The following is a 26649-nucleotide window of genomic DNA, read 5'->3' on the forward strand; positions in this document are numbered from 1 at the left end:
GGGAGCATGTGTTTTCCCAGACGCATCCTGCATTGTCTTCAGCAATGGCGGGGTGATGGGACACTAGCCTTTAACAGAGGAGCAGCCATTTCTGCAGTTCCCGGAAGCATCTGGGACTCAGGATTTGAATGTGCCAATCCGGATGTCCCCGTCCCGTACCTCAGGGCCTAGTCCCTCTTCCTCATCAAGGCCCTGACCTCGAGGTAGCACACCTCCCTGGGCAGAGAATCCAGCCTTTTCTAGAGCTCTACAAGTGTTAGGACTAAGCAATGGTCCTGTGGCTGTGAGTGATCTTTTTTAGACTACCGGGGAAGCCCTCTGCTTACCACAGTTAGCCTTTAAGTGCTGAATTCATCACCCTCAGCCTCTGTCTTTTTCCAAAGGATGTGTTATTCCTAGCCACAGCCACCACTTCCATTGTCTGCCACTGCCTCGTACTTTGTAAATCCGCAGCACTGTCCAGGCAGCTGCAGTTGCCTGCAGTGGTGTGCCACACTGTCCCACAGCGTCCGGCCCTCACTGCCATCATCCCTCGTCCAACTACAACTCGATGGGAGTCACCAGTGCCGATCTGAGGATGATCGAAGTCCTAGATGCCAGGTCTGCTTTCTCACACCATTCCCAGCACCGACTGCAGCAGATCAGGATCCCAGGAACCACACTGAGTTTTGCCCACAGGGAGCTTATGGGGGGAGAGAAGGACTGAGAGGAGGGGGGCAAAAGCGATACACGAGCAAGAAAGGCCTCAGGCGATCCCGTTGGAAGAAGCGGGGGGAGGGCCCAGACAGCACAGCACAGCACAGCCACACACGCAAGCTGCAATTAAAATCACAGAAAGAGGGGCGCCTGGGTGGCTCAGTCGGTTAAGCGGCCGACTTCGGCTCAGGTCATGATCTCACGGTCCGTGAGTTCGAGCCCCGCGTCGGGCTCTGTGCTGACGGCTCAGAGCCTGGAGCCTGTTTCGGATTCTGTGTCTCCCTCTCTCTGACCCTCCCCTGTTCACGCTCTGTCTCTCCCTGTCTCAAAAATAAATAAAGTGTTAAAAAAATAAAAAAATTAAAAAAAAAATCACAGAAAGAGACGGGCACAGATACAAAAGGGATATACGAAGTTGTCAGCATGGGTTAGCAACGAAAGGAGAGCAACAAACAAAAACCTGAACTAAGAAAACAATGTACAGATATATGCTACATGCCTGTGTGCAGAAGCATGTAAAAAAATTTTTTTTAATGTGGAATTACAGACTTTGTTTTGGTTTTGTTTTTAAAAAATTTCCTAGGGGCACCTGGGCGGCTCAGTCGGTTAAGCATCTGACTTCAGCTTGGGGCATGATCTCACGGTTCGTAACTTCGAGCCCTGCATCGGGCTCTGTGCTGACAGTTCAGAGCCTGGACCCTGCTTCGGATTCTGTGTCTCCCTCTCTCTCTGCCCCTCCCCTGCTCATGTTCTGTCTCTCTCTGTCTCAAAAATAAATAAAAACATTAAAAAAATATATTTTTTAATCTCCTAGAGTACTACAAACAAAAGAGACCTCCCAAAAATATTGAGGAAAACATTTACAACATATATAGCAGAAGAGTCCTCCACATACACATATTGTCTGTAGAAAGCTCTTCCAAATCACTGAGAGATGAATTCACAGCCGAGCCCCCTGGGGGGCAGCATTCAGAGGCGAGGACACCTTGCTCTGTCTCAAAGAGCAAAAAGCACCCTATGGATAAGCCCAGGAACCTCACAGTATGTTCTCTCAGCCGAGCTGTGAAGGACTGCAAGGCAGCTTACTTCTAAAAAGAAATTTTTTTTTAACGTTTATTTTTTGAGAGCAAGAGACAGAGATGAACAGGGGAGGGGCAGAGAGAGAGAGGGAGACACAGAATCCGAAGCAGGCTCCAATCTCCGAGCTGTCAGCACATAGCCCGATGTGGGGCTTGAACTTACAAGCTGTGAGATCATGACCTGAGCCGCAGTCAGACAGTTAACTGACTGAGCCACCCAGGTGCCCCAAGGCAGCTTACTTCTAAGAAGGCTTCCTGGGAAGTATTTGGGGCAGAACTCGTAAAATGCTTTCACCAGTTGAGTGAAGGAGAGAGAAAAGGGTTAAGTAGAGGATGGTGTTGGAAAATGTCACCTTTGGAAGTTACAGTCCCATCTGGGGGGGGGGGGGGGTAAAGTGAGAGGGACGGTGGTGGGACACAAGACTACAAAGGGCCACTACAAAGGGACGGCAGGGGCCCCTATGGCACATGGCGTATTTCCACAGAGGAGTTCTGCAGAGGGTGAGGACAAGGGCTGAGCTAGTTCGAGCAAAGGCATGAAAGCAAGTCCAGAGTGGCAGTAAAGAAGGCCAAGTAGGACACCACTGCATATGTCCCCAGTGAGGAGCAGTGGAGGCTGGCATGGGGGCGGTGGGGATGGAAATCCCACACCTGGCAGGGCTTGCTAAGTGACTGGATATAAGGATTTTATGTTTATTTAATAGAAATAAAATACAAAATGTTTATCCATTATACTCTTGACCAGAATGAATACAATCAAAATAGATCTACTTGGTCATTTAGTTTTATGTTATCTGTCCTTGAAATCACAGACATTTCTACAGATGGTAGCAATACAGACACAGTTCAAATTAATGAACTGGATTTTCACAAATATTTACCTTTTGAGTCTCAAATTGTAATTAATTTAGAATGTCAAAGTTTTTTGTTTTTTGTTTTTTTTACTGGAAGATACCACATTCACATCTAAGCTGTTAGAATGAAAAATAATTTGGACAAATGTGTACTAGAACGTGTATCTGATTTTTATAGGTCCTTAGACAAAAGAGAGATATCTTCTAATAAACATGCTTAATGATATGCATAACCCTACACATAGCAGCAGGTCAGCCGCCAGCCCTGAAATCACCCTGCAAACTCTTCCCCCAGTATTTACCAAAGACTTTCAACTGCATTATTGAACCACCAAATGACTGTGAAAAATTTAAGTCAGATGAACCCAATTTTCAATCTAGTTTAAATGCATATGGGTTGGGGCATATGGGTGGCTGTTAGTTAACGTCTGACTCTTGATTTTGGCTCAGGTCATTATCTCAGGGTCATGGAATTGAGCTCTGCATCGGGCTCCGTGCTAAGCATGGAGCCTGCTTAAGATATTCTCTCTCCCTCTCTCTCCCTCTCTCTCTCTCTCTGCCCTCCTCCCCCACTTGTGCACTCTCTGGGGGAAAAAAAAAGGTATATGAGTTAAGGTACAAAGCTAAGCTACAGTCACAAAAGACTCAACAATACAATGGCTTAAAGAATAAAGTTTATTTCCCTTTCATGTTCTGAGTGAGTGTACTCAGCTGGTTACCCATCTTTTGTGAAGTCCCTCCAGGACTGCAGTTTCCAACATGTTCCACAATCCTCTAGGACACTGTTATCATTTGCAGAGTTTGAAAGGAGTCGTTTGGGGTTCCTACTGGGTGGAAGGAAAGAGGCCGGCTGGGAAGCAAGTTGCATGTCTTTGGGCCTACCCTGGAAATGGCACACACCACCTGAGCACACGTCCCACAGACAGGAACCCGGGTCACACCTGACTGCAAGGAGACTGAGCCATGCAGCCTGATCCTGCTCCCCAGGACACACTGGTGTTGCGTACACATAATCTCTGCCAAAAAAGCCTCTGGAGAAAATGCCCATGATCAGGAAGTGGAGGTGACTGCCAGTCAGGATGATGGTTACCTCTGAGCAGGAGAGAGTTTTAATTGAGAAGGAAATGTTGAGGTTTTGAAGATGCAATTACAAGGATGTCCTCTTCATATTAATTCGTTAAACTGTAGTTTAAGTTTTTGCATATTTTGTTTCTCACAGCAAAGGGTTTTTAAATAATGATCAATCTTGCAGCAAGAAGATATATGTAATCCAACCCTTACTGCATGTGTATCGCGAGATCCCTCAGTGTAGCACATCAGAAATGCAGACCTTGAAGTGACGTGTAATGGTAATGCTGTTCGGTGTTACTTGTTTGTAGTAACAAATATTTGTAGTTATTCTCACTGATTTATGAGTTCAATTTTTATATTTATTTGGTATGAAATGGGTTTTAGAAATGAGACACCGAATACAGTATTTTACTTGTAAGAGGTAAGGGTCTGATGCAGTAACAACTCAGCATGTGACAAGGGTCCAGGAATTAACTAGGTCTTAGGTCCAGCATCATTCATCAATAACCCACCACCAACCAATTTAATCCAATCCATACGAAATAAGAAACTGGTGAGACTCTGTGGCAGACAAACTCCAGGGTGGTCCCAAGACCCCTCCTTCCTAGTACTCACACCCTTGAGTGTGGGTGGGACTTACTGGCTCACTTCTAACCCACGGAGTACAGCAACGGTGACAAGATGTTCCCAATTACTCTGCAGACGACTATGACGACACTCTTGTTAGGGAAAAAGCAAGCTGCTATCACGTAAAGCTAGGCCTAAGGAGAACCACGTGAAAAGGAACTGAAGGTGTCTTAGAGCCAACAGCCAACCGAAGCCCTCAGTCCAAAAGCCTACAAGGAACATTTGAATCTGCCAACAACCATGTGAACTGGAAGCAAATGCTTCCCCATTCGGGCCTCAGATGAGACCGTAGCCCCGGCTCACACCTCTGCACTGTAGCCCAGCAGAGGATGAAGCTAAATTGTGCCCCAGCTCCTGACCCACAGACACTGGGAGATAACAAATGTGGGTTGTTTTAAGTTGCTAAGTTGGTAGCAAGGGTGTTATGTAGCAACAGACAATACAGAATCCATATGAGAATTCCACTATTTTTCCAAATCCAGTAACATTTGACAGAAAAATACCTTTATCTTTTCCTACTACCTCTCAATAAATGTATGAAAACTAGAATTTTATAGGGTATAAGAACATGACAAGAGTTCACAAGATCGACTGATGGCCATAAATCTTTCTCAACAGACTCACACTGAAGCTACCAGAGACATTTTACTATTTCTATCATTTTTTTTATTCCTATCAGTTTTTTTTTTTTTTTTTAATTTTTTTTCAACGTTTTTTATTTATTTTTGGGACAGAGAGAGAGACAGAGCATGAACGGGGGAGGGGCAGAGAGAGAGGGAGACACAGAATCGGAAACAGGCTCCAGGCTCCGAGCCATCAGCCCAGAGCCTGACGCGGGGCTCGAACTCACGGACCGCGAGATCGTGACCTGGCTGAAGTCGGACGCTTAACCAACTGCGCCACCCAGGCGCCCCAATTCCTATCAGTTTTTAAAGGGAAGTACATTTCTACCTGTCAAGTACACACTGCTTTTTTATTTTAGAAACTATACAGGATAAAGAAGAAAGCTCTTTGATATTTAAGTATTTATCTTCCTTACTATATGCCCCCCCACCACTCCCCAAAACACTATCAAAATTGCTAGGTAGGTAGTCCATACCCAAAAATTCTTACCAGTTCATTTATTAATGACTTCTACTCTAACAAGGCTCATGAGCAACAGAGGCCTGAATATGAACAAATCTAAATGTTAAGTGCTACCTATATCTTCGAGAAACTGCACATATATAGCTTTTGCACAATTTTTCAATACTCTCAATTATTTCATCACAATTACTCAATTATATCTCATTCACATATAACTTACTCTGTGGAAAAGAAACAATTGGCCGACTTAAATATTAAAAAACAAGACAACTTTGCTGGTAAAAAAAATAACTGGTGCTCCAAATATTTCAGTCATACTTGTGAGCGTATGTCACTGCTGTTATATATGATGCCATAAATGCATATACACATATCTGTCGATCTTTGCCACCTAGGAATTTATTCATTTCTCTGGCAGCATAATACACACACTGTCAAAAACACCTCTCTTGTCTGCCACACATAGTAAGCAAATACTATGTCAATGTACGTTCAATGACCCAAGAGCTAAGGCTGAAGCCAGGGGCACCGTGAAACAGCCCATCTCTTCTGAGGTCACTTACACAGCCAGTGCAGACTCTCAGGAAATGTTTGGCATAAATGCCTGGAACAAGGAAGAGAGTGCTACATTTTAAAGCGTTAAGGGCTGGAGCGCCTGGTGGCTCAGTCAGTTAAGCGTCTGACTTGATCTCAGGTCATGATCTCATGGTTCGTGAGTCTGAGCCCTGCATCAGTCTCTGTGCTGACAGCTCAGAGCCTGAAGCCTGCTTTGGATTCTGTGTCTGCGCCTCCCCTGCTCGTGCTCTGTCTCTCTCTCAAAAATAAATATTGAAAAAAAATTTTAAAGTGTTAAGGGTTAAGAGAATGTGAAGTCTAGCGAGCAGCAGGTCAGTTATCACTGAATGAGAGGAAACCAAGGGGAGCAGGACTCCACTTGTTGGTACCAAAGCTTCTCTACACAATATAAAGTTCCTTAGAATAATTCTGCTGGCTCATTTTCAAACCTTAGTTAAGGTAACTAAAGATAGATTCATAAAAATTACTCACTCTTTTCACCCCTCTCCAATGCTTAGACTCCACTAAGTCACCTGAGTACACAGCAGACATAATCTTCTGAGCAACACCGGAAAGCGGTATCTTACAGGGATCAAAGCCTACAAATGCCTCATAATTTTCCATTTTCATAAATCCTAAACGTAAGATAAACATAATACCCATATATTAATTTTACTTCAAAATAAGAAGTTATTTGAAAAATGTTACATACAGAGACATTCATAAAAATCACTCTCTGTAATGACCACATAAAATAGGAATCAATTATCTCCATAGTTACCGATACAATAGAATAGCAAGAAGGAGGCAAAATGGTTAGAGACTCAACTGGAATATTATGGTAAACAGGTAACAAAGCATACAATTTCTAGTTAACCAATTTTGAAGCAAGCAATCTATTCATATACTTCCTGAGGTTTGAAACAAATGGCTGTTATAATCTTCAACTGTACAAATCTAATAACATAAACATTTTTAATGGACTTGGGTAATTATGAGAGACACACAACCTGACATCATTCCATGCACACCTCTCAGCTGTACTCGCCCCTGGGCTGAGTGGGCGAAGGTGTGGAAGGGACAGTGCAAATCATCAAGTAGCTGGTCATACATCTAACACACATGGCACTAATCTAAACAGAATGTGCTGTTCCACGAGCCAGGAAACTAGGTGACATTTTCACACATTACTGGAGAAAAGAAAAATTTTAAGTAAATTCTCTATTCCACTGTAGAATAGAGAAAGAAAAAAAAGGAATAAAAGTCACCCATGAGGAGCTAAGAGAAAAATCTTAGACAAGATTGTTACAAATTTGCAAGCATATTTAGATCTACTTAATAAATATACATTTTTAAATAATGTACAAATATAATAATTGGCAAAATAATTTTGTTCAACAGATTATAAAAATTATGAGGGCTTATCTGTCACCTAAGCATACCCATTTTCGGATGGTTATAGCTAAAAAATTCCACAAAAGTGTAGTTTTTAGACTAGCATTCCATATTAAAAAGTAATATATTCTGGAGCAGGAATATTCTTGAATAAGGAATATTCCTTGAATATCTACATCCTCCTTTTCCTCTGCAGAGCTTACATAGTATGTAACAGGCCACTTATAAATCAAGCACTCAAGAAACACTTGATGTCATGACTGATAAATAAGTTATTTCAAATTATTTTATCCCACTCAAAATAATTTCTAATGGTCCAAATAATACACTTGTATCCCAACTGATACAGTCTAACATTTAAGTATGCTCCCTCCAGAGAAACAGGTAAAATAGATTATACATCCTTTGAGCAACCACTTCTATGGCATTTTCAAATTTCATTTAAAAATCATTCACAATGTGTCATACTGAAGTCAAAGCACTAAGATGTCTTGCAGAAATTCTAAGTCCCCAGGACCCAGATGCTAAAATGAACAATGGCCAATGGACACCCAACATTCTTTGTGGAACAAATAGGAACATTCAGAGTCTCAAAGTCTATAGCAGGGAATTACGGGGGGATACAGTTTGAGTATTTTACTTTATAGAATTTTACTTTATAGTCAAAATACGAGGGTACTTGGCTATTCCACATTAAGGTGTTTAACACCTTAGGGTTTAACAATGCTGATTCAAAGTTCTACAAAGGTTTAAAATATTTCACAGTAGAAATTTTCTATTTCTAAAAAAAAAAAAAGTAAAAGCAACTGAACTAATTCTATTAAGAAATATTTGCATTACATAATAATGCTTTTTCCCTGTAAGTAAAAAGTTATCAGAACTGGGTCCCACCAAACAAATGTTCAAGTCATAGAAAGCACTGGTATTTTGAATAAATATACTATATGAGGGAAAAAACCAAACTGATACAATACTTGAATTAATTAAATGAAATGTTCCATTGACCTCAAATTTAAAATTTTAGCAGTGTTTATTAGCTATGTTTTCCCCCTAATATAGAAAACAATAAAACATAGCATATGTAGTAAAGATTCCGTTTTTAATAATCTTCAATCTTCCAGACCAACAACTTTAATCTTTGATTGGTTTTCTAAGTTCTCCACAATATCTTTCAGATAATCTTCATCTTTTAAAAAATATACATATAATTCTCTTTCCATTCGATGCAGTTTATTAGATGCCAAAATTTTTCTTTTTGTCTTCACATCAGCAAGAACATCAGTAAGAAGATGATTCAACTTATTCAGCTGGGATTCAACTTGATGAAACTGCTCTGTTAACTCCTAAATGAAAAATAAAAATGCTTTTAATACAAAAGCTCTATTTGTAATAGCAATTATAAAAACTTAAAATGTAATTTACATGGGAAGAATCTGATATAGTTATTCACACGATTTTAATGATAAACCTCAATTAAAAATCCATAGTAGGTTTAATACAAATTCTATGTTAGACTCAATTGCAACAACTTTGGACAGATAACTAAGAGATTCAGAACAAACTGTTACTCCCTGAAGAGTACTTGACATGTAAACTGTTATGCATATTCATACACTCAACAAATATTACTAAATGCCTACTACATGCCAAGCACTGTTTTAGAGACCACAGGTATAAGAATGAACACCACCTCTTTCATGAAGTTAACAATCCACTTAACTGATCAAACCTTTTTTAGCCTAATCTCAGTCTACGCTAAAGAGGTACTGAGAAAGCCTTGAAATGAAGCAATTACCAATAAAAAAGAATCATCCCAACAAAAATCTCCATTTTTCTCTTTTCACATTGTTAAAGACAGAATTACATGTAACATTCAACAATCCAGATTTACCATGTAGTTCTCCTGCTCAAGAACCTAGACATGCCAGACCCTTCACATTTAATACACTGAAATGCCTCACCTCCTAAAATTAAAAACTATTTATTAACAAGTTTCCATGGCTTTCTAATCAAGTATTCTACCTCTAGAAATTTCCAGCCAGTATCCCCAAAGAGAAAATCCACAGCTCTGTCTCAATCTTCTGCACCTTCTCAACATGGTCCATGAGCATGGTAATCACCTGGGGTGCCTGTGACAAATACAGATTCCTACACCTCACTCCACACTGCATTACTCAAACTCTAACAGGCTCCCCGGTGATTCTTATAAACAAGTTCAAGAATGACTGCTTAACACATGTCATAAATGCCAGTTCCAGAGAGCAGTACTTTTTCAATTACATTTTAACAAAATCAAGTAATATCTACATTACACGGTCTCCCTTTGAGGAAAAACTTGGTAAACTTGAATGAGAAACTAAAATCTCACCTTTAATTTCAATATGAAAGATCTTAACAATTACTAAAATAATATTCCTACAACACTGAAAAATATCCACCTTGATTAACAACAAAAATGCAAGTTAAAATTTGTATGCGTGGCATTTTTAGATTTCACTGGGTTAAGGAAAAACATTAAATGACAGTAAGATTATAGTGAAGTGAAATCATCATACTTTAGTGATTCTAGAATGAAACCTTTCACATTTTAAGATATCTGACATCCATATCATTTTAAAATTCAGAGCATCTTGTGATTACTATTAACCACTCATTAGAAACGCTCTATCACCAACATTCAGAAAAAAAAGTTTTTTACTGTGATGAGAACACTTAACATGAGATCTCCCCTCTTCACAGATTTTTAAGAGTATACTGCAGTATTGTTAACTCAGGCACAATGTTGCACAGCATTATCTCCAAAACTTATATATCTTACTTAACTGAAACTTTTTATCTGCTGATTAATAATTCATTTCCCCCTCTCCAATCCCTGGTAACCACCATTCTACTCCCTGCCTCTATGAGTTTGACAATTTTAGATATCTTTGTGAGTGGAATCATACATTACTTGTCCTTGTGACTGGTTTATTTCACTTAGCATAATTTCCTCCAAGTTCATCCATGTTGTTACATGTTACGGGATTTCTATTTATTTATTTTTCAAAAAAAATTTTTAATGTTTTTGAGAGAGACAGAGACAGAATGCGAGTGGGTTAGGGCCAGAGGGAGAGGGAGACACGGAATCCAAAGCAGGCTCCAGGCTCTGAGCTGTCAGCACAGAGCCCGACGTGGGGCTCGAACCCACAAGCTGTGAAATCATGACCTGAGCCGAAGTCAGACACTCGACGTCAGGCGCCCCATGGGATTTCTTTTTATTAAGGCTAAATAATACCTTGTACGTACATACCACATTCTCTTTATCCATTCCTCCACAGACATTTAAGTTGTTTCCATACCTGGCTATTATGAATAGTGCTACAATGAATGTGTAAGTGCTTCTTCAAGATCCCGATTTCAATTCTGTTTAAATACTCAGAAGTGGAATTACTGGATCATATGGATCATTAAGTTTTTGAGGAACCTTCATAGTGTTTTCCATAGCAGCTGCACCAGTTTGCACTCCTAGCAACAGTGTACAAGGGTTCCAATTTCTCAGCATTCGCCAACACTTTTTGATACCAGTCATTCTAACAGGTATAAGGTAATCGTTCATTGTGGGTTTTGTTTTTTTTTTTAATGTTTATTTATTTTTGAGAGAGAGAGAGAGAGAGAGAGAGCGAGCGTACACACGAACAGGGAGAGGCAGAGAGGGAGGGAGACACAGAATCCAAAGCAGGCTCCAGGCTCTGAGCTATCAACACAGAGCCTGATATGGGGTGGGGCTCGAACCCATGAACCTATGAACATCATGAGATCATGACCTGAGCCGAAGTTGGACGCTTAACCGACTGAGCCACCCAGGCACTCCCGTTCGTTGTGGTTTTGATTTGCATTTCCCTGATGATGAGTGACACTGAGCACTATCCATATACCTGTTGGCCCTTTGTACATCTTCTTCAGAGAAATCTCTATTCAAGTCTTCAGCCCATTTTTTTAATTGGGTTATTAAGGTTTTTTTGCTATCACCAACATTCTTAATGTATAGTGTAGAAAAATAAAGACAACAACTTTGAGCCAAAAAATAACATAGAAAGGGCACTTAGTCGGTTAAGCGTCTGACTTTGGCTAAGGTCATGATTTCACAGTTCATGAGTTTAAGCCCCGTATCAGTCTCTACACGGACAGTGGGAAGCCTGCTTGGGATTCTTTGTCTTCCTCTCTCTGCCCCTCCCTGCTCTCTCTCTAATAAATAAATTGAAAAAACAAAAATAACATAGAAGAACTGCACGTCAAGTGTAAAGCTTTGAAATATCCTAAACATTTTAATTGGCTTATTTTTTCCTTCTAACATGTATATTCAAGAGTGGTATGACATTAAAAAGAAAAAAGTGATATGAGAAAAATCCATGTCTACCTGCACCTAGAAGATATCTTCTAGAAAGTATTCAATAAAAATTCAAAATAAAAAAGTATTGTGTCAGTTAACAGAAAGTTTTTCTTTTTTAGCAATTCATAAAATGATGGTGTACCTTATGATCAATGGTGTCTAGCAGACATTTAAATAGTGCTGGTGGCATGAAAAACAGGTGCGACTCCTCAGAAAAGCAATATGGCAGCATCAAAGGTCCCCCCCCCTGCAAAAAAATGTATATACCCAAGAAAGCCAATAATCCTATTTCCAAGAATTCATCCAAATGAAAAGTATCCAACAACAAAAAACTATATACACAAGATATACATGATGTCATTCAAGAGCAAACAAAATTAAAAAAATGAAGACTATCAAAAAAATATTCAACAGCAGTGGATTGATTGCAGAAATTACTGTAACATTAAAAATTAAGAAAATTATTCAGAGTGAAAATGTTTATTTCATAATGCTAAGTAAAAAGGAATAAAAAGATGTGTAAAGAAAGGTGAAAAGTATATATTTTGAAAATACTAACCAAAACAAAGATGGCATAGAAAAATTAGTATCAGACCAAAAAAAAAAAAAATATTAAGTCAGGAAGCACAGTAAGAATAGAGAAAGTAATTATGTAAATACTAAATGGTTCAATTCACTACAATTCAAATCCACCATGATAATAATTCATCACAATTTTAAACTTGGCAATACAGTTGACCCTTGAATATTGCAGGGGGGTTTAGGGCACTGACTCCCCGTACAGTCAAAAATTCGCATATAAATCTGGATTCCCCCAAAACTTAACTACTGAGAGCCTACTGTTGACATACAGTTGATTAACATATATTTTATACATTATGTGTATTATATACTATAATCTTACAATACAGTAAGCTAGGAAAAAAGTCATTAAGAAAATCATGAAAAAATACATTTACAGTACTACACTATATTTATTTATTGAAGAAAATTTGAATATAAGTGGACCCATGCAGTTCAAACCCATGTTGGTCAAGGGTCAAATGTAACTTATAAAATAGACTCAAATATAAAGAAAACACTGCTAGAACTACAACAAATTTTCAAATCTACCATCATTGGAGGTTTTTACTAAATTAATACAACTAAAAGACGAAATCAGTAATAATCACAGTTCTCACTTCACACATATTAGGATGACTATTATATACATTTTTAAAAATTTTTTTTGTTTATTTGAGGGAGGACACAGTATGAGCAGTGGAGGGGGGGAGACAGAGAGAGAGAGAGAGAGAGAGAGAGAGAGAAGAGAAGAGAGAGGAAAGAGAGGAGAGAGAGAGAACCCCAGGCAGGCTCCACGCTGTCAGCACAGAGCCCAACGTGGGGCTCAAACTCATGCAACCATGAGATTATGACCTGAACCAAGATCAAGAGCCAGACGCTCAACCGACTGAGTCACCCAGGCACCCCTATATATTTTTTAAAAAAGGAAAATAAGTGTAGGTGAGGATGTGGAGAAACTGGAACCCTGTGCACTGCTGGTGAGAATATAAAATGGTACAGTTACTAAATCAACAAGGAAACAATGGCTTTGAATGACACACTGGACCGGATGGACTTAACAGATATATTCAGAACATTTCATCCTAAAGCAGCAGAATACACACTCTTCTCCAGTGCACATGGAATGTTCTCCAGAACAGATCACATACTGGGACACAAATCATCACTCAACAAGTACAAAAAGATCGAGATCATACTGTGCATATTTTCAAACCACAAAGCTATGAAACTCGAAATGAACCACAAGAAAAAATGTGGAAAGATAATAAATACTTGGAGACTAAAGACCATCCTACTAAAAAATGAATGGGATAACCAAGAAATTAAAGAGGAAATTAAAAAGTACATGGAAGCCAATAAAAATGATAACACCACAGCCCAAAACCTCTGGGATGAAGCAAAGGTGGTCATAAGAAGAAAGTATATAGCAATCCAGGCCTTCCTAAAGAAGGAAGAAAGATCTCAGATACACAACCTAACCTTACACCTTAATGAGCTGGAAAACGAACAGCAAATAAAACCCAAAACCAGCAGAAGACAAGAAATAATAAAGATTAGAGCAGAAATCAAGGCTATCGAAACCAAAAAAACAGTAGAACAGATCAATGAAACTAGAAGCTGGCTCTTTGAAAGAATTAACAAAATTGATAAAGCCCTAGCCAGTTTGATCAAAAAGAAAAAGGAAAGGACCCAAATAAATAAAATCAAGAATGAAAGAGAAGAGATCACAACGAACACAACAGAAATACAAACAATAATAAGAGAATATTATGAGCAATTATACACCAATAAAATGGGAAATCTGGAAGAAATGGACAAATTCCTAGAAACATATAAACTACCAAAACTGAAACAGGAAAAAATAGAAAACTTGAACAGTAAAGAAATCAAATTAGTAATCAAAAATCTCCCAAAAAACAAGAGTCCAGGGCCAGATGGCTTTCCAGAAGAATTCTACCAAACATTTAAAGAAGAGTTAACACCTATTGTCTTGAAGCTCTTCCAAAAACCAGAAATGGAAGGAAAACTTCCAAACTCTTTCTATGAAGCTGGCATTACCTTGATTCCAAAACCAGACAAAGACCCCACTAAAAAGGAGAACTATAGACCAATTTCCCTGATGAACATGGATGCAAAAATCCTCAACAAAATATTAGCCAGCCAGATCCAACAATACATTAAAAAAATTATTCACCACGACCAAGTGGGATTTATACCTGGGATGCAGGGCTGGTTCAATATTTGCAAAACAATCAATGTGATACATCACATCAATAAAAGAAAGGACAAGAACCACATGATCTTCTCAATAGATGCAGAGAAAGCACTTGACAAAATACAGCATCCTTTCTTGATAAAAACCCTCAAGAAAGTAGAGATAGAAGGATCATACCTTGAGATCATAAAAGCCATATATGAAAGACCCAATGCTAACATCATCCTCAGTGGGGAAAAACTGAGAGCTTTCCCCCTAAGGTCAGGAACAAGACAGGGATGTCTACTCTCGCCACTGTTATTCAACATAGTATTTGAAGTCTTAGCCTCAGCAATCAAACAACACAAAGAAATAAAAGGCATCCAAATAGGCCAGGAGGAGGTCAAACTTTCACTCTTCACAGATGACATGATACTCTATATGGAAAACCCAAAAGGCTCCACCAAAAAATTGCTAGAACTGATCTGTGAATTCAGCAAAGTCGCAGGGTATAAAATCAATGCACAGAAATCAGTTGCATTCCTATACACCAATAATGAAGCAACAGAAAGAGAAATCAAGGAATTGACCCCATCTACAATTAATTGCACCAAAAACCATAAAATACCTAGGAATAAATCTAACCAAAGAGGTGAAAAAAATCTATACACTGGAAAACTATAGAAAGCTTATGAAAGAAATTGGAGACACAAAAAAATGGAAAAATATTTCATGCTCTTGGATAGGAAGAACAAAATTGCTAAAATGACAATACTACCCAAAGCAATCTACATATTCAATGTAATACCTATCAAAATAACACCAGCATTCTTCACAAAGCTAAAACAAACAATCCTAAAATTTGTACGGAACCAGAAAAGACTCTGAATAGTCAAAGCAATCTTGAAGATGAAAACCAAAGCTGGAGGTATCACAATCCTGGACTTCAAGCTGTATTACAAAGCTGTAATCATCAAGACAGTATGGTACTGACACAAAAACAGACAGATTAATGGAACAGAATAGAGAACCCAGAAATGGACCCACAAACGTATGGCCAACTAATCCTTGACAAAGCAGGAAAGAACATCCAATAGGATAAAGACAGTCTCTTCAGTAAATGGTGTTAGGAAAACCGGACAGCGACATGCAGAATAATGGACTTGGACCACTTTCTTACACCATACACAAAAATAAACTCAAAATGGATGAAAGACCTAAATGTAAGACAAGAAGCCATCAAAATCCTCAAGGAGAAAGCAGGCAAAAACCTTTTTGACCTCGGCCGCAGCAATTTCTTACTCAACACGTCTCACATCTCCAAAGAAGGGAAACAAAAGCAAAAATGAACTGCTCAGACCTCATCAAGATAAAAAGCTTCTGCACAGCGAAGGAAGCAATCAGCAAAACTAAAAAGCAACCAACAGAATGTGAGAAGATATTTGCAAACGACGTACCAGATAAAAGGTTAGTATCCAAAATCTATAAACAACTTATGAAACACAACACCCAAAAAACAAATAACCCAGTGAAGAAATGGGCCAAAGACATGAACAGACACTTATCCAAAGAAGACATCCAGATGGCCAACAGACACATGAAAAGATGCTCAACATCACCCATCACCAGGGAAATACAAATCAAAGCCACAATGAGATACCACCTCACACCTATCAGAATGGCTAACATTAACAACTCAGGCACCAACAGATGTTGGCAAGGATGCAGAGAAAGAGGATCTCTTTTGCACTGCCGGTGAGAATGCAAACTGGTGCAGCTACTCTGGAAAACAGTATGGAGGTTCCTCAAAAAATTAAAAATAGAACTACCCTACGACCCAGCAATTGCACAACTAGGTATTTATCCAAGGGATATAGGTATGCTGTTTCAAAGGGACACATGCACTCCAATGTTTATAGCAGTGCTATTGACAATAGGCAAAGTATGGAAAGATCCCAAATGTCCGTCGATGGATGAATGGATAAAGAAGATGTGGCATATATATACAATCGAGTATTACTCGGCAATCAAAAAGAATGAAATCTTGCCATTTGCAGCTACGTGGATGGAACTAGAAGGTATTATGCTAAGCGAAATTGGTCAGAGAAAGACAAACATCACATGACTTCACTCATATGAGGAATTTAAGATACAAAACAGATAAACATAAGGGAAGTAAAAATAATGTAAAAACAGGGAGGGGGACAAAACATAAGAGACTCTTAAATATAGAGAACAAAGGGTTGCTGGAGGGGCTGTGGGAGGGGGGGATGGGCTAAATGGGTAAGGGGCATTAAGGAATCTACTCCTGAAATCATCATTGCACTATATGCTAACTAACTTGGATGTAAATTAAAAAATAATAATAAATGATTTTAAAAAATGGTACAGTTACTATGCAAAAGTTAGGCAGTTCTTCACAAAGTTAAACACAAAATTGCTACATGATCCAGCAATCCAACTTCTAGGTATACACCCCAAAGAAACGAAAGCAGGGACTCAGATATCTGTACACAATGTTCACAGCAGCATGATTCACAACAGCCAAAGGGTGGAAGCAACCCACGTGACCATCAACAGATAAACGGAATGTACTATATACATTCAATGGAATATTACTCAGCCATGAAAAGTAGTAAAATTCTAACATATGCTACAATACAGATAAAACAGTAATAAATAAGTAAATAAATAATAAAATAAATAATGAATAAATTAAAATAAATTAAAAATAATAAAAAAAACAGTAATCATACAAATTATTTCACATGAAATCATACATATGATTTCACTTACATCAGGTAACAGAGTAGGCAAATTCATGGAGACAGAAAGTGGAACAGAAGTTACCACAGGCTAAGGAAGAAGGGGCTAAAGTTATTGTTTAATGGGTACAGAGTTTCTATTTGAGATGATGAAAAAGTTCTGGAAATGTATAGTGGTCATGGTTGCACAATATGTGAATGCATTTTTGTACTTAATGTTGCTGAATTGTACACTTAAAAATGGTTAAAACTGTAAATTTTACATTTTGTATATTTCACAATAAAAAAATTATTTAAAAAAATAATCACAAGCATTCCTGTTCAAGGAAAGGTAGGTTATTCAAATCAATCCTCCCATAAGAAAAAAATGTAAAAGGCTAAATGAAATATTTTTAAAAGTCAAGCAAAACAAAAACTTCCTAAAAGCAATGAAGAGATAACAAGACGTTAAAAGGAACTAGAAGTCCATAAAACACCCCAGACTGGTAAGACAGCCCAGCGGCAGCTTTACCTAGGACAACCGCCGATCTTAGAAAATTAGAACCTATGATTCTTGAGACTCACAAGATGAGTGAGAGAAAAATTGAAGTCCAAGGGCCACAGAAAGTAGGAAGTCAAATGGGAGACCCTCTTCATGATAAGCCAAGGATCACAGGACACCAATAATTTTTTTTTTTTAATGTTTATTTTTGAGAGATGGAGAGAGACAGAGCACGAGCAGGGGAGGGGCAGAGAGAGGGAGACACAGAATCCAAAGTAGGCTCCAAGCCCTGACCTGTCAGCACAGAGCCCGACACAGGGCTCAAACTCATGAACTATGAAATGGTGACCCGAGTCAAAGTGAGACACTTAACTCACTGAACTACACAGGTGCCCCAGGACACCAACAATCTTAAGATCAGAATGGTCCAGAAGTGGAAGAGCCCCCGGATAGAATTACAGCCCAGACAGAAATCACCTGGATCCTCCAAAGACTCTTAGACTTAACCCAGTTTAAGGTTCAGAACTGATCGTGCCCACAGTATCTAACAAAAGAAACATGAAGGCAAAAAGCACTTAAGGATCATTTATTTCATAATGATAAGAGGCTCCCTTCACCAGAAAGAGTGATTTTATTTTTATTGTATGCCTCAATATGGTGATGGGACAATTTGTTTATAGAGGGAAAAAAAACTAATAAAATTAGAACTCTACCTCATATCATACATAAAAATAAACTCCTGGTGGAGAACTAAAAGTGAGTACTATAAGGTAAAGCAAAAAGGACTATCATTATGATGTTAAGAGCAAACCTTAACAAGATACGAAAAACAAAATATAAAAAATGGCAAACCAAAGAGTAATAAAAATAAAATAAAAATACATAAAAATTAAAATGCTAAAAAAAGCAAAAAACAAAGTAAAAAAGACAAGCCACAAATAGGAAGTGAATACATATAACACATGTAACAGAAAAAGGATTGGCACCTGAAATGCATAAACTCCTACAAGTGATTTAAAAAAAAAAAAAAAAAAAAACAAAACCCGAAAGGGGCAGTGGGTGGCTCAGTCGGTTGAGCATCTGACTTCGGCTCAGGTCATGATCTCACGGTTTGTGAGTCTGAGCCCCTCTTCGGGCTCACTGCTACCAGCACGGAGCCCGCTTTGGATCTTCTGTCCCCCTCTCTCTCTGCCCTTCCTCTACTCATACTCTATTTCAAAAATAAACATTTAAAAAAAATGGACAAAGGAGATGAACACAGAATTCTCAGGAAAAGATGAATGGCCAGTGAATAACTGAAAGAGGCCTCAACCTCCTTAATAATTAGGGAAATGCAAATTACGACCTATATGGGATGCACCGATTAAGAGAATTTACAAATCAGACAGTGCTATGTGAGGAAAAGGATGTGGATCAATATCATCTCTTTGAACTCATGTAATACGGTACAACCACTCTGGAAAACAATTTGACGTACCCTGAAACTGAACCCGTGATACAGCAACTCCACTGCTGAGTGTGCACATGTGTGTACACGCGCACAGCTGTGAGACATACGACCAGACTGTCCACAGCAGTATAACCTACAATAGCAAAAACTGGAAATAACTGAAATGTCTGTCAATGTAACACGTAACTGTGGAATTCATATAATGGAACACTGACTCATGAAAGAGAAAACTTTACATATGTCAACATGGAAGAATGTCAAAATCTTAATATTAATCAACCAGTTACTAAAGAGTATACATAACATAATTACACCCCATACGTAAATTTCAAAAACATACAAAACTAAACAATATACTGTCTAGGAATATCTATGTGTAATAGAAGTACACAAAAAAGCAAGCAAACGATAAAATCAAGCGAAGTGGTTCTCCTTGATGAAGAAAGGGAAATGCTACTTGGAGAAGCATGCCATCACAGAGGACTTCAAATATAATAATTCTCTATTTGCTAATAAGACAGGTGAAATAATAACAGGAGTAGTTTTTTTTCTTTAAATACTTAGTATAAACATTACATATCCTTTTATGGCTAAAATATTTTGTAAGTTTTTAAAATTCTATGCACATCAATCAAAACCATCTGAAAAATATTATTTATGTGTGACTAAAGCTAGGATATAAAATAATAAATTTTATATTAGGGCAATAGAATTTGGGGTAATATTTTCCTCATGTTAACTTTTTCTTCAGTATCTTTTACAACAAACAATTTTTACAGCATCTTTAGTTACTATGGCATGTACCCACCTGGTCACTAAGCAAAAGCTGATTTCCTCCTTGATACAAAGTATCACAAAGCTCATCCACATCATTATTCAGTTTGGACAGAAAGAAAGAATGTTCTCGAGTAGATACTGCCAACTGATCTTGTACTAAAGAAACATCCTGTTTTAATTTCTCAGCCACCTCCTCCAGGTTTCCATGGGTTATAAACAACTCTTTTTTCTTATTCTCTCCTTCTAAAAGTTGATAAAGCCTAAAATGTAAAAATAAAGTTATAAGAAAAATTCTCAATCAGTCTTATATATCAGTATATAAAAATTCTCAATACAGTCTTCAAAATTATAATCCACTATATTGAGCATCTTTGGGGATAAGTAACAACTTAAAAATATTAACCTGGAAAAAAAATTAACCTATCTGCTGCTACATCAAGCAACCGAAAACATTCCAGCTAAAATACCATCTTACTACAGAAATACATATTGTAATTACTACATCTGATTCCCATTTTCTCATCTCCCAAGTTTTAAATATAAAATGCTTTTTGACTTTTAACTGTCATTAGCATACTTCAAACAAAGCATGTTTCAGAGATACCTCCCAAGAAAACATCTCTTCCACAGAATACAACTATGATGTAGTGGAAATAACAAGGAATTTGAAACAGAAGACCTAGGTCGGAGTTGTGGCTGTCTTTTCGGACCCAGGTCAAGTCAACCTCTGAGACTTAACTTTCACATCACATACCTATTTTTATAGAATGGTGGTGGGTTTAAAAGCGGAAAATTAAAAATATAAAATGTAAAATAAAGTGAATAAAGAACTATAGAAATAGTAAACTTGCTACTCCAGTCTTCTACAGGTTTAATTGTCGAATTAAATTCCTAATGGACCATGAGGCCATTTAACACTTCAAACATTAATAGCAGAAAAATCCTTTGGAACAGATGGAAAAATGTGAGGTAGCACTTTCTACACATTTCTGACAAAAAGGGTTTGCTCTTTTTCTTCAAATTAAAAAACACGGATTTTTAAAATTATTTTATTATTTTAGCAAGTTGCAACAGACTTCATAAAACTGGTTCAAGTCCAAGGCTGCCAATTTTTTTCTTGTGGGATGTGACTACACAATTTAAGGGGGGAAGCATTCTTAGCTCAGGTCAATGCCACCCTCTGAAACTGCAATGGAGCAGCCCTTTCCATGCCCATCATCTCATTAATAAGGAAACAAAAGGATTAGATCACTTTCCCCTAGTCCTAGAGAAAAATCAGGAGTAGGATCCAGACTTTTGAGGCCTTTAACTACTTTAGCCCTCCAATTTTAGTATCCCTATATCATCAATTGCCTAGACATCCAAAAAAGGTTGGGAGCTAGCACTCCTTTTTGCCGATTCACCTGACTAGACACGGAAATGAAGTCAGTCTTCTCTCTCTACTGACACCTCCAAATGCAATCAATTCTCTACCTAGCAAAACCTACTACACCCCAAGCTGTACTCAAACTCCCTGTAGTTAAACTCTGCCCCAACCTCAAATAAGGCATCTAAACAATGGTGCTTAAAGGTGCATATGACCTTGTATACATTCACTCCTCCAGCCCACCCACCCCAGCTCTAACACAGCTGCTTCCAGATTGAACAAGAACGGAAAAGGGAGCAAAATATTCAAAAGGAAAAGAGTCACATACGAGAGAAATGAAGGAAGAGAACAGAGAGCCAGAACAGAAAGAAAAAATGTTTTAAACTTCCACAATCTTAGTTAAAACTCTCTATGGTATTTTACAACAAAAAGAATTACTGAAGAAATACAGACGCATACCTATGAGTAGAATAGTCCTTGGTGTCAATGGTATTCCTTGGATTTATCTGCTGACATACTGACGGGTCTGTCAGCATTTCCAATCGCTGGCGGAGTATCGCATTACTTTGACTAAGTTCTTGGACCAAATTTTCAAGTTGACGATGTATGTCCCAATGCTTTCTCAATTCAATTTCATACGATAACTGTAGAAGCTCAAATGATGCCTTTTGCTTTATCAACTGATTTAAAACTAACTCTTGTCTTGCTGTATAATAGTCTTGTTTAGCAATCTGTAGATCAAAATCTCCCTTTACAACTGGCATATTCAATAACTGGGCATTCTCTTTTACCACAGCAGGCAAGCTTTTATCTTTTATATAAGTGATTTGTTCTTCAAGTTTCAGAATCTCACTGTTCAAGCTAGAAATTTTAGCATCCAAATTATCTTTGCCAAGAGCCTACACAGAGAAAACAATTGCATTTAAACCAGTCAGTATGAAGTTGAAATCATTTTAAAATTCTTTTTACTTTCCCTTTTAGATTATCGGATTAACATGCTAATAAAACTAATTTCATACTAACAAAAGCCAAAATCACAGTTTAAAAAAGGAAAAGTGTGGACTAAGCCAAAGGTAAATCACTAAATTTTAATGCTATTAACTACCACATATGTACAGTAATGGCTACCAAAACAGAGAGCTTTTCATGTTTGTCTTACTTAAAAAAAATCATTAATTAGCACACTACTCACTGAAAGCAAATGTACGCTATTCAGGTTTTTCTTAAAACTAAAATAATCCCAGTAGCTATTCTTCTAGTCTGTCACCTGATTTTAACCCTTGCAAAGAGTGACAGAACTCCAGATGTTATTCCGAAGTTTATGGCAGTTACAGAAAGTAACTTGGTACTGGTATTCAGTTTCAGTCCTGTTTTCACTCAATTATCTGGTGGTTACATTACCCAGAAAGCAAGCTTTCCAAGAGTACAGATATGTGCACTACACCTGTACATTCTCAACAAAAAGTCAGGGTTTCAGTCCACTGAACTGCATCCCTGACTTCATTAGCACCAAACAAGGAGCAGACAAGGCAGAACACCCATACAGAAAAATAAAAAGGAATTTCAGTGTTCTCTGAATCTGAACCCACACAAATTTCAAATTCAGAAAAAGTACTTTTGTTTAAAATTAGTTAATGTGATTGCATTATAATCTGTTCCTGCCTTTTACTAATATGAAGATCTATTTGTATGAAATGCTGACACATTGGGACACCTGGGTGGCTTAGTCGGTTAAGCCTCTGACTTCGACTCAGGTCATGATCTCATGATTTGGGAGTTGAAGCCCCATGTTGGGCTATCTGCTGTCAGCACAGAGCCTGCTTCCGATCCTCTGTACCCCTCTCTCTCTGCCCCTCCCCTGGTCACATTTTCTCTCTCAAAAATAAATAAACGTTAAAAAAAAAAAAAAGAAACAATGACACATCAAACTAAGCACTGAACAAAAAATAAGAAAATGTATTTATTTTATCTCCCTTTCTAAAATACTAACATACCCTCCATTACTAACAATTACAATATGATGCTAGTCTCATTTCTCATGTTTACCTTGCTAGTGAGGCTATGAAGATTCTCCTCTGCCCACTGTATACTTGACTTCATGCTCAAATTACTTGCTTTCAAGTGAATTAACTCATGTTGAGCACAAATGTATGCTAGCTGCAGCCTAACCATCTCCAGCCGTCTCTCCTCAAGGATTTCTTGATTATCACAAATGGATGGTGCTTGTATATCTAAAAGTTGAAAATTTTCTTCATTTGAACTTTCAACTACTTCATGTATACCTTGAAAGAACTGTTTTTTGGTATACAAAGTTAATGCTGCTGTGCTTTGCTCTTCTTGGCTTAGATATTTTTCCAAGGAAAACTGAGATAAAAACACCAGTGGATTTGCCCCTTGATCCAAATTAGAATGTCGGAAAAACATCATCAGTTTAGCAACGCCATCAGTAAGAGCTTGAAGTTCATTATTTATCTTAGTGTTCATCGCATTTAGAATTCCTTGACTCTGCTTCAGCCTTTTAGTGGCTTCTTCTTCTTTAGCACTTAACCTCAGAGATTTGTGGCTTGTTACCGAAGCCATCAACTGGCATTTATTACGTCGCTGAATTTTTAGGTTCTTCAATTTCTGCAGAGTTTGAACTTCGACTTCCAATTTCTCTAGCTCTTGGTCATCCAGGGTAGAGGTTTTCAAATCAGAAGTTTTACAGGTTTTAAGAACTTCATCCAGTGCTGCTCCTTCTAGGATGGGCTTGCCTGATTTTTGAAGAATGCTAAAAGCTTCCAATTCTTCTTTGGACAATACATTCTGTTCATTCACATTCCCACAAAACCACTTCAAAAATGCTTCATCTTCGACAGTCTCAAACAACCAGTCAAAATCTTCCCCATTAAGACTATCAGCTTTGGGATAATCAATTTTTTTTAATGTTTCCACAAACTCTTTTCCACAACTCATGGTTTAACTGCACAACTTTTTTGTAACTGATATGGGTTTATGGTGTGGATACTTAGAAGATAAAGCCAAATACAAACAAACTAAATTTATGTTAAGTTCAGAAGAAGGACAAAATTTTTTTAGAATCTGACTTCTCCTGGGGGGGGAAAACAAACATTAGACCACAAGTAAGACAACTAATAAGACAACTCTATTTGTAAAAGAACAATATAGATAAATACCACAGATATCTGGGAGGGAAGCATCTAACCTGAGGTAGTTGTAGCTGAAATGTTTGACAGAGATAAAGAGAAAATAAACTAGGGTATTACTTAGAACACCGAAAACATAATGAAAACCTAATTATCAAGAAAATCTTATTTTTTCCAAAGATACATCATATCGCATGAGTTCAGTTTTGAATTCAAAATAAATATATCTAAACAAGTCCAAGCCAGCCTGTGGCTAAGCAGCCTCTTTTCCTGCTTTTTCTAAGCAAATAGATATAAATACGATAACGTCCTTGAGGAAGAGTCAACAAAATATTTACCTCGACGACTGAATCAGCACCCGCCATTCACACAAGAATCAATGCCCAGTCACGATGAACCTAGTGCAGAGAAAATCAGGTTTAAGATTGAAGAACCACCCTCACACTGACCTTAAAAGTGCTCATCAAAAGAAAAACAAATGGGGGCGCCTGGGTGGCTCAGTCGGTTAAGCGTCGGACTTCAGCTCAGGTCACGATCTCGCGGTCCCCGAGTTCGAGCCCCGCGTCGGGCTCTGGGCTGATGGCTCAGAGCCTGGAGCCTGCTTCCGATTCTGTGTCTCCCTCTCTCTCTGCCCCTCCCCCGTTCATGCTCTGTCTCTCTCTGTCTCAAAAATAAACGTTAAAAAAATTAAAAAAAAAGAAAAAAGAAAAACAAATGTAACTTTTAGGGTGGCGGGTGGTAAAAGGACTTAACGCGGCAACCATTTCGCAGTGTACAGAAATGTGGTCATCATGGTGCACACCTAAAAGTAATGCAACATATCCCAATTAGGCTTAAAAAAAACAACACCTACAGCAAAAACCCCACCAAAACCCCAAAACCAAGTGCCCTCAAATTTCAGATCAGAAGCACCAAAGAACTAGGCGGACACGAAGTAAAAATGCTTTCGGCATTTGCTACTTTGCCACAAACGCGCCACCGAACCACCCCGCTGACTTCACCAAAAGAATTTCTCCGGGACGGAGACGAGCCGCACGGATGAATGATCTGCGTAACACGTGCGAAAAAGCCTCCGCTTTGGTTTTCTGTGTAATTCAGTCACGACACGGATGCACGTCAATAAAATACACAACCACAAAAGCCACCGAATTGGCGTGAAAGGCAAACCGCACAAACCCCAGACCCGCGCGGCCGGCTGGTGGCGTTCCGGAGCGACCTCCCACGTCCCAACAGTCTTGCACCTGCCAGGGACCACGCTCCCGCCTGAGCCCCGCCCCCCTCCCGCCTGAGGCCACGCCCTCCCGCCCTCGGCCCCACCCGCCCTCGCTCTCCCGCCAGAGCCCCGCCCCGGAGCCCCGCCCCCACCCGGAGGCCCCCTCACTCTCCCCGGCGCCGCACTCTCCACCCACGCCCGCTTCCCGCTTCCACTCACGCTCCCCGCCCTCGCCCCTCAGCCCTTGCCCTCGCCCCCGCGCCCTGCGGACCGCGACTGCGTCGCGCTGACAGCTACTTGCGCGCCTGAAGAGAATTCCCAGGGGTGCCTGTAAAGAAGAGGCAGCTGTGGGATCGGCGCCGCTCCCACAGCCCCACGCCCCGCGACGCCCAGAACAGTGAGGCCGGGGCCATTCACCTCTGGAAGCTCCGCTCGCGCCCCTCAGAAGCCCGCCGCCGCGCTCCGCGCCCGCACTGCCTCACGGGAGCTCTGCCACGGCGCGCGCGCACACCCGGCAGAAGCCGGACCGGGGAGCGTGACCGTCTGCGCAGGCGTGGCGTCGGAAGAGGCGGGCCTGGCTGGGAGGGGCTTTGCGGCAGAACCTAGCGGAGTGCCGGCCCGCCCTCACGGCCTGGCGTCCGCCGGTAGGGAGCGAGCTGATTGGCTCTCCGCCTCGGGGGCGGGGCCGGGGAGGCGTGTGGATGGAGTAGAGGAGGGTCTTGGGTGCGGGCCGGCCTGGTCTCGCTGCGCCCGGCTTTCTACGGCGGTGCGTTTTCACCGCAGCGGACTCCATGGCTGAGGCCACCTTTCGAGTCTATTTTGCCGGACCCCAGCACCCCATCGTCTATAGAGGCGTTTTCCCGGAAAGCCTGGTTGCGGTCCGGAGCTCGCCGGCGCGGGGCCCGGGCCGCCAGGCCGGGTTCCGGGGCGCGCGCCGCCTGCAGAAGTCGGGGGAGTGGAG

The 26649-nt window shown here is 39.5% G+C and overlaps 1 protein-coding gene across 2 annotated transcripts; it reads right to left on the minus strand.

Moving 5' to 3' along the window:
* Window positions 1-6621: 6621 nt before the first annotated feature.
* On the minus strand, window positions 6622-26236 carry HAUS3 (HAUS augmin like complex subunit 3). Of its 2 annotated transcripts, XM_078446369.2 has the most exons (7): window positions 26106-26236; window positions 24814-24873; window positions 23376-24420; window positions 21789-22228; window positions 19995-20223; window positions 19214-19319; window positions 8606-8706 (listed from the first exon to the last, which is right to left on the minus strand). In XM_078446369.2, exons 3-7 carry the CDS (start codon window positions 24282-24284, stop codon window positions 8678-8680), a joined length of 1713 nt encoding a protein of 570 aa, XP_078302495.2. In that variant the 5' UTR covers window positions 24285-24420; window positions 24814-24873; window positions 26106-26236; the 3' UTR covers window positions 8606-8677. The 2 variants fall into 2 exon arrangements, with proteins under 2 accessions (XP_078302494.1, XP_078302495.2); XM_078446368.2 differs by lacking the exon at window positions 19214-19319 and having other exon boundaries at window positions 6622-8706; window positions 26106-26235.
* Between the last annotated feature and the right edge of the window lie 413 nt (window positions 26237-26649).

Source organism: Panthera onca, chromosome B1 (genome assembly GCF_046562875.1).
Source record: "Panthera onca isolate mPanOnc1 chromosome B1, mPanOnc1 haplotype 2, whole genome shotgun sequence".
Taxonomy (NCBI): Eukaryota; Metazoa; Chordata; class Mammalia; order Carnivora; family Felidae; genus Panthera; species Panthera onca.

What these genes read in the sequence shown, in the direction of transcription:
- HAUS3 (XM_078446368.2), bottom strand. Translation starts at nt 24,284, where the DNA reads ATGAGTTGTGGAAAAGAGTTTGTGGAAACATTAAAAAAAATTGATTAT. An exon ending in TTCATAGCCTCACTAGCAAG is followed by an intron (nt 22,229 to 23,375) that starts GTAAACATGAGA and finishes TTCTCTGTGTAG; the next exon opens with GCTCTTGGCAAAGATAATTT. An exon ending in AAGGACTATTCTACTCATAG is followed by an intron (nt 20,224 to 21,788) that starts GTATGCGTCTGT and finishes TTTACATTTTAG; the next exon opens with GCTTTATCAACTTTTAGAAG.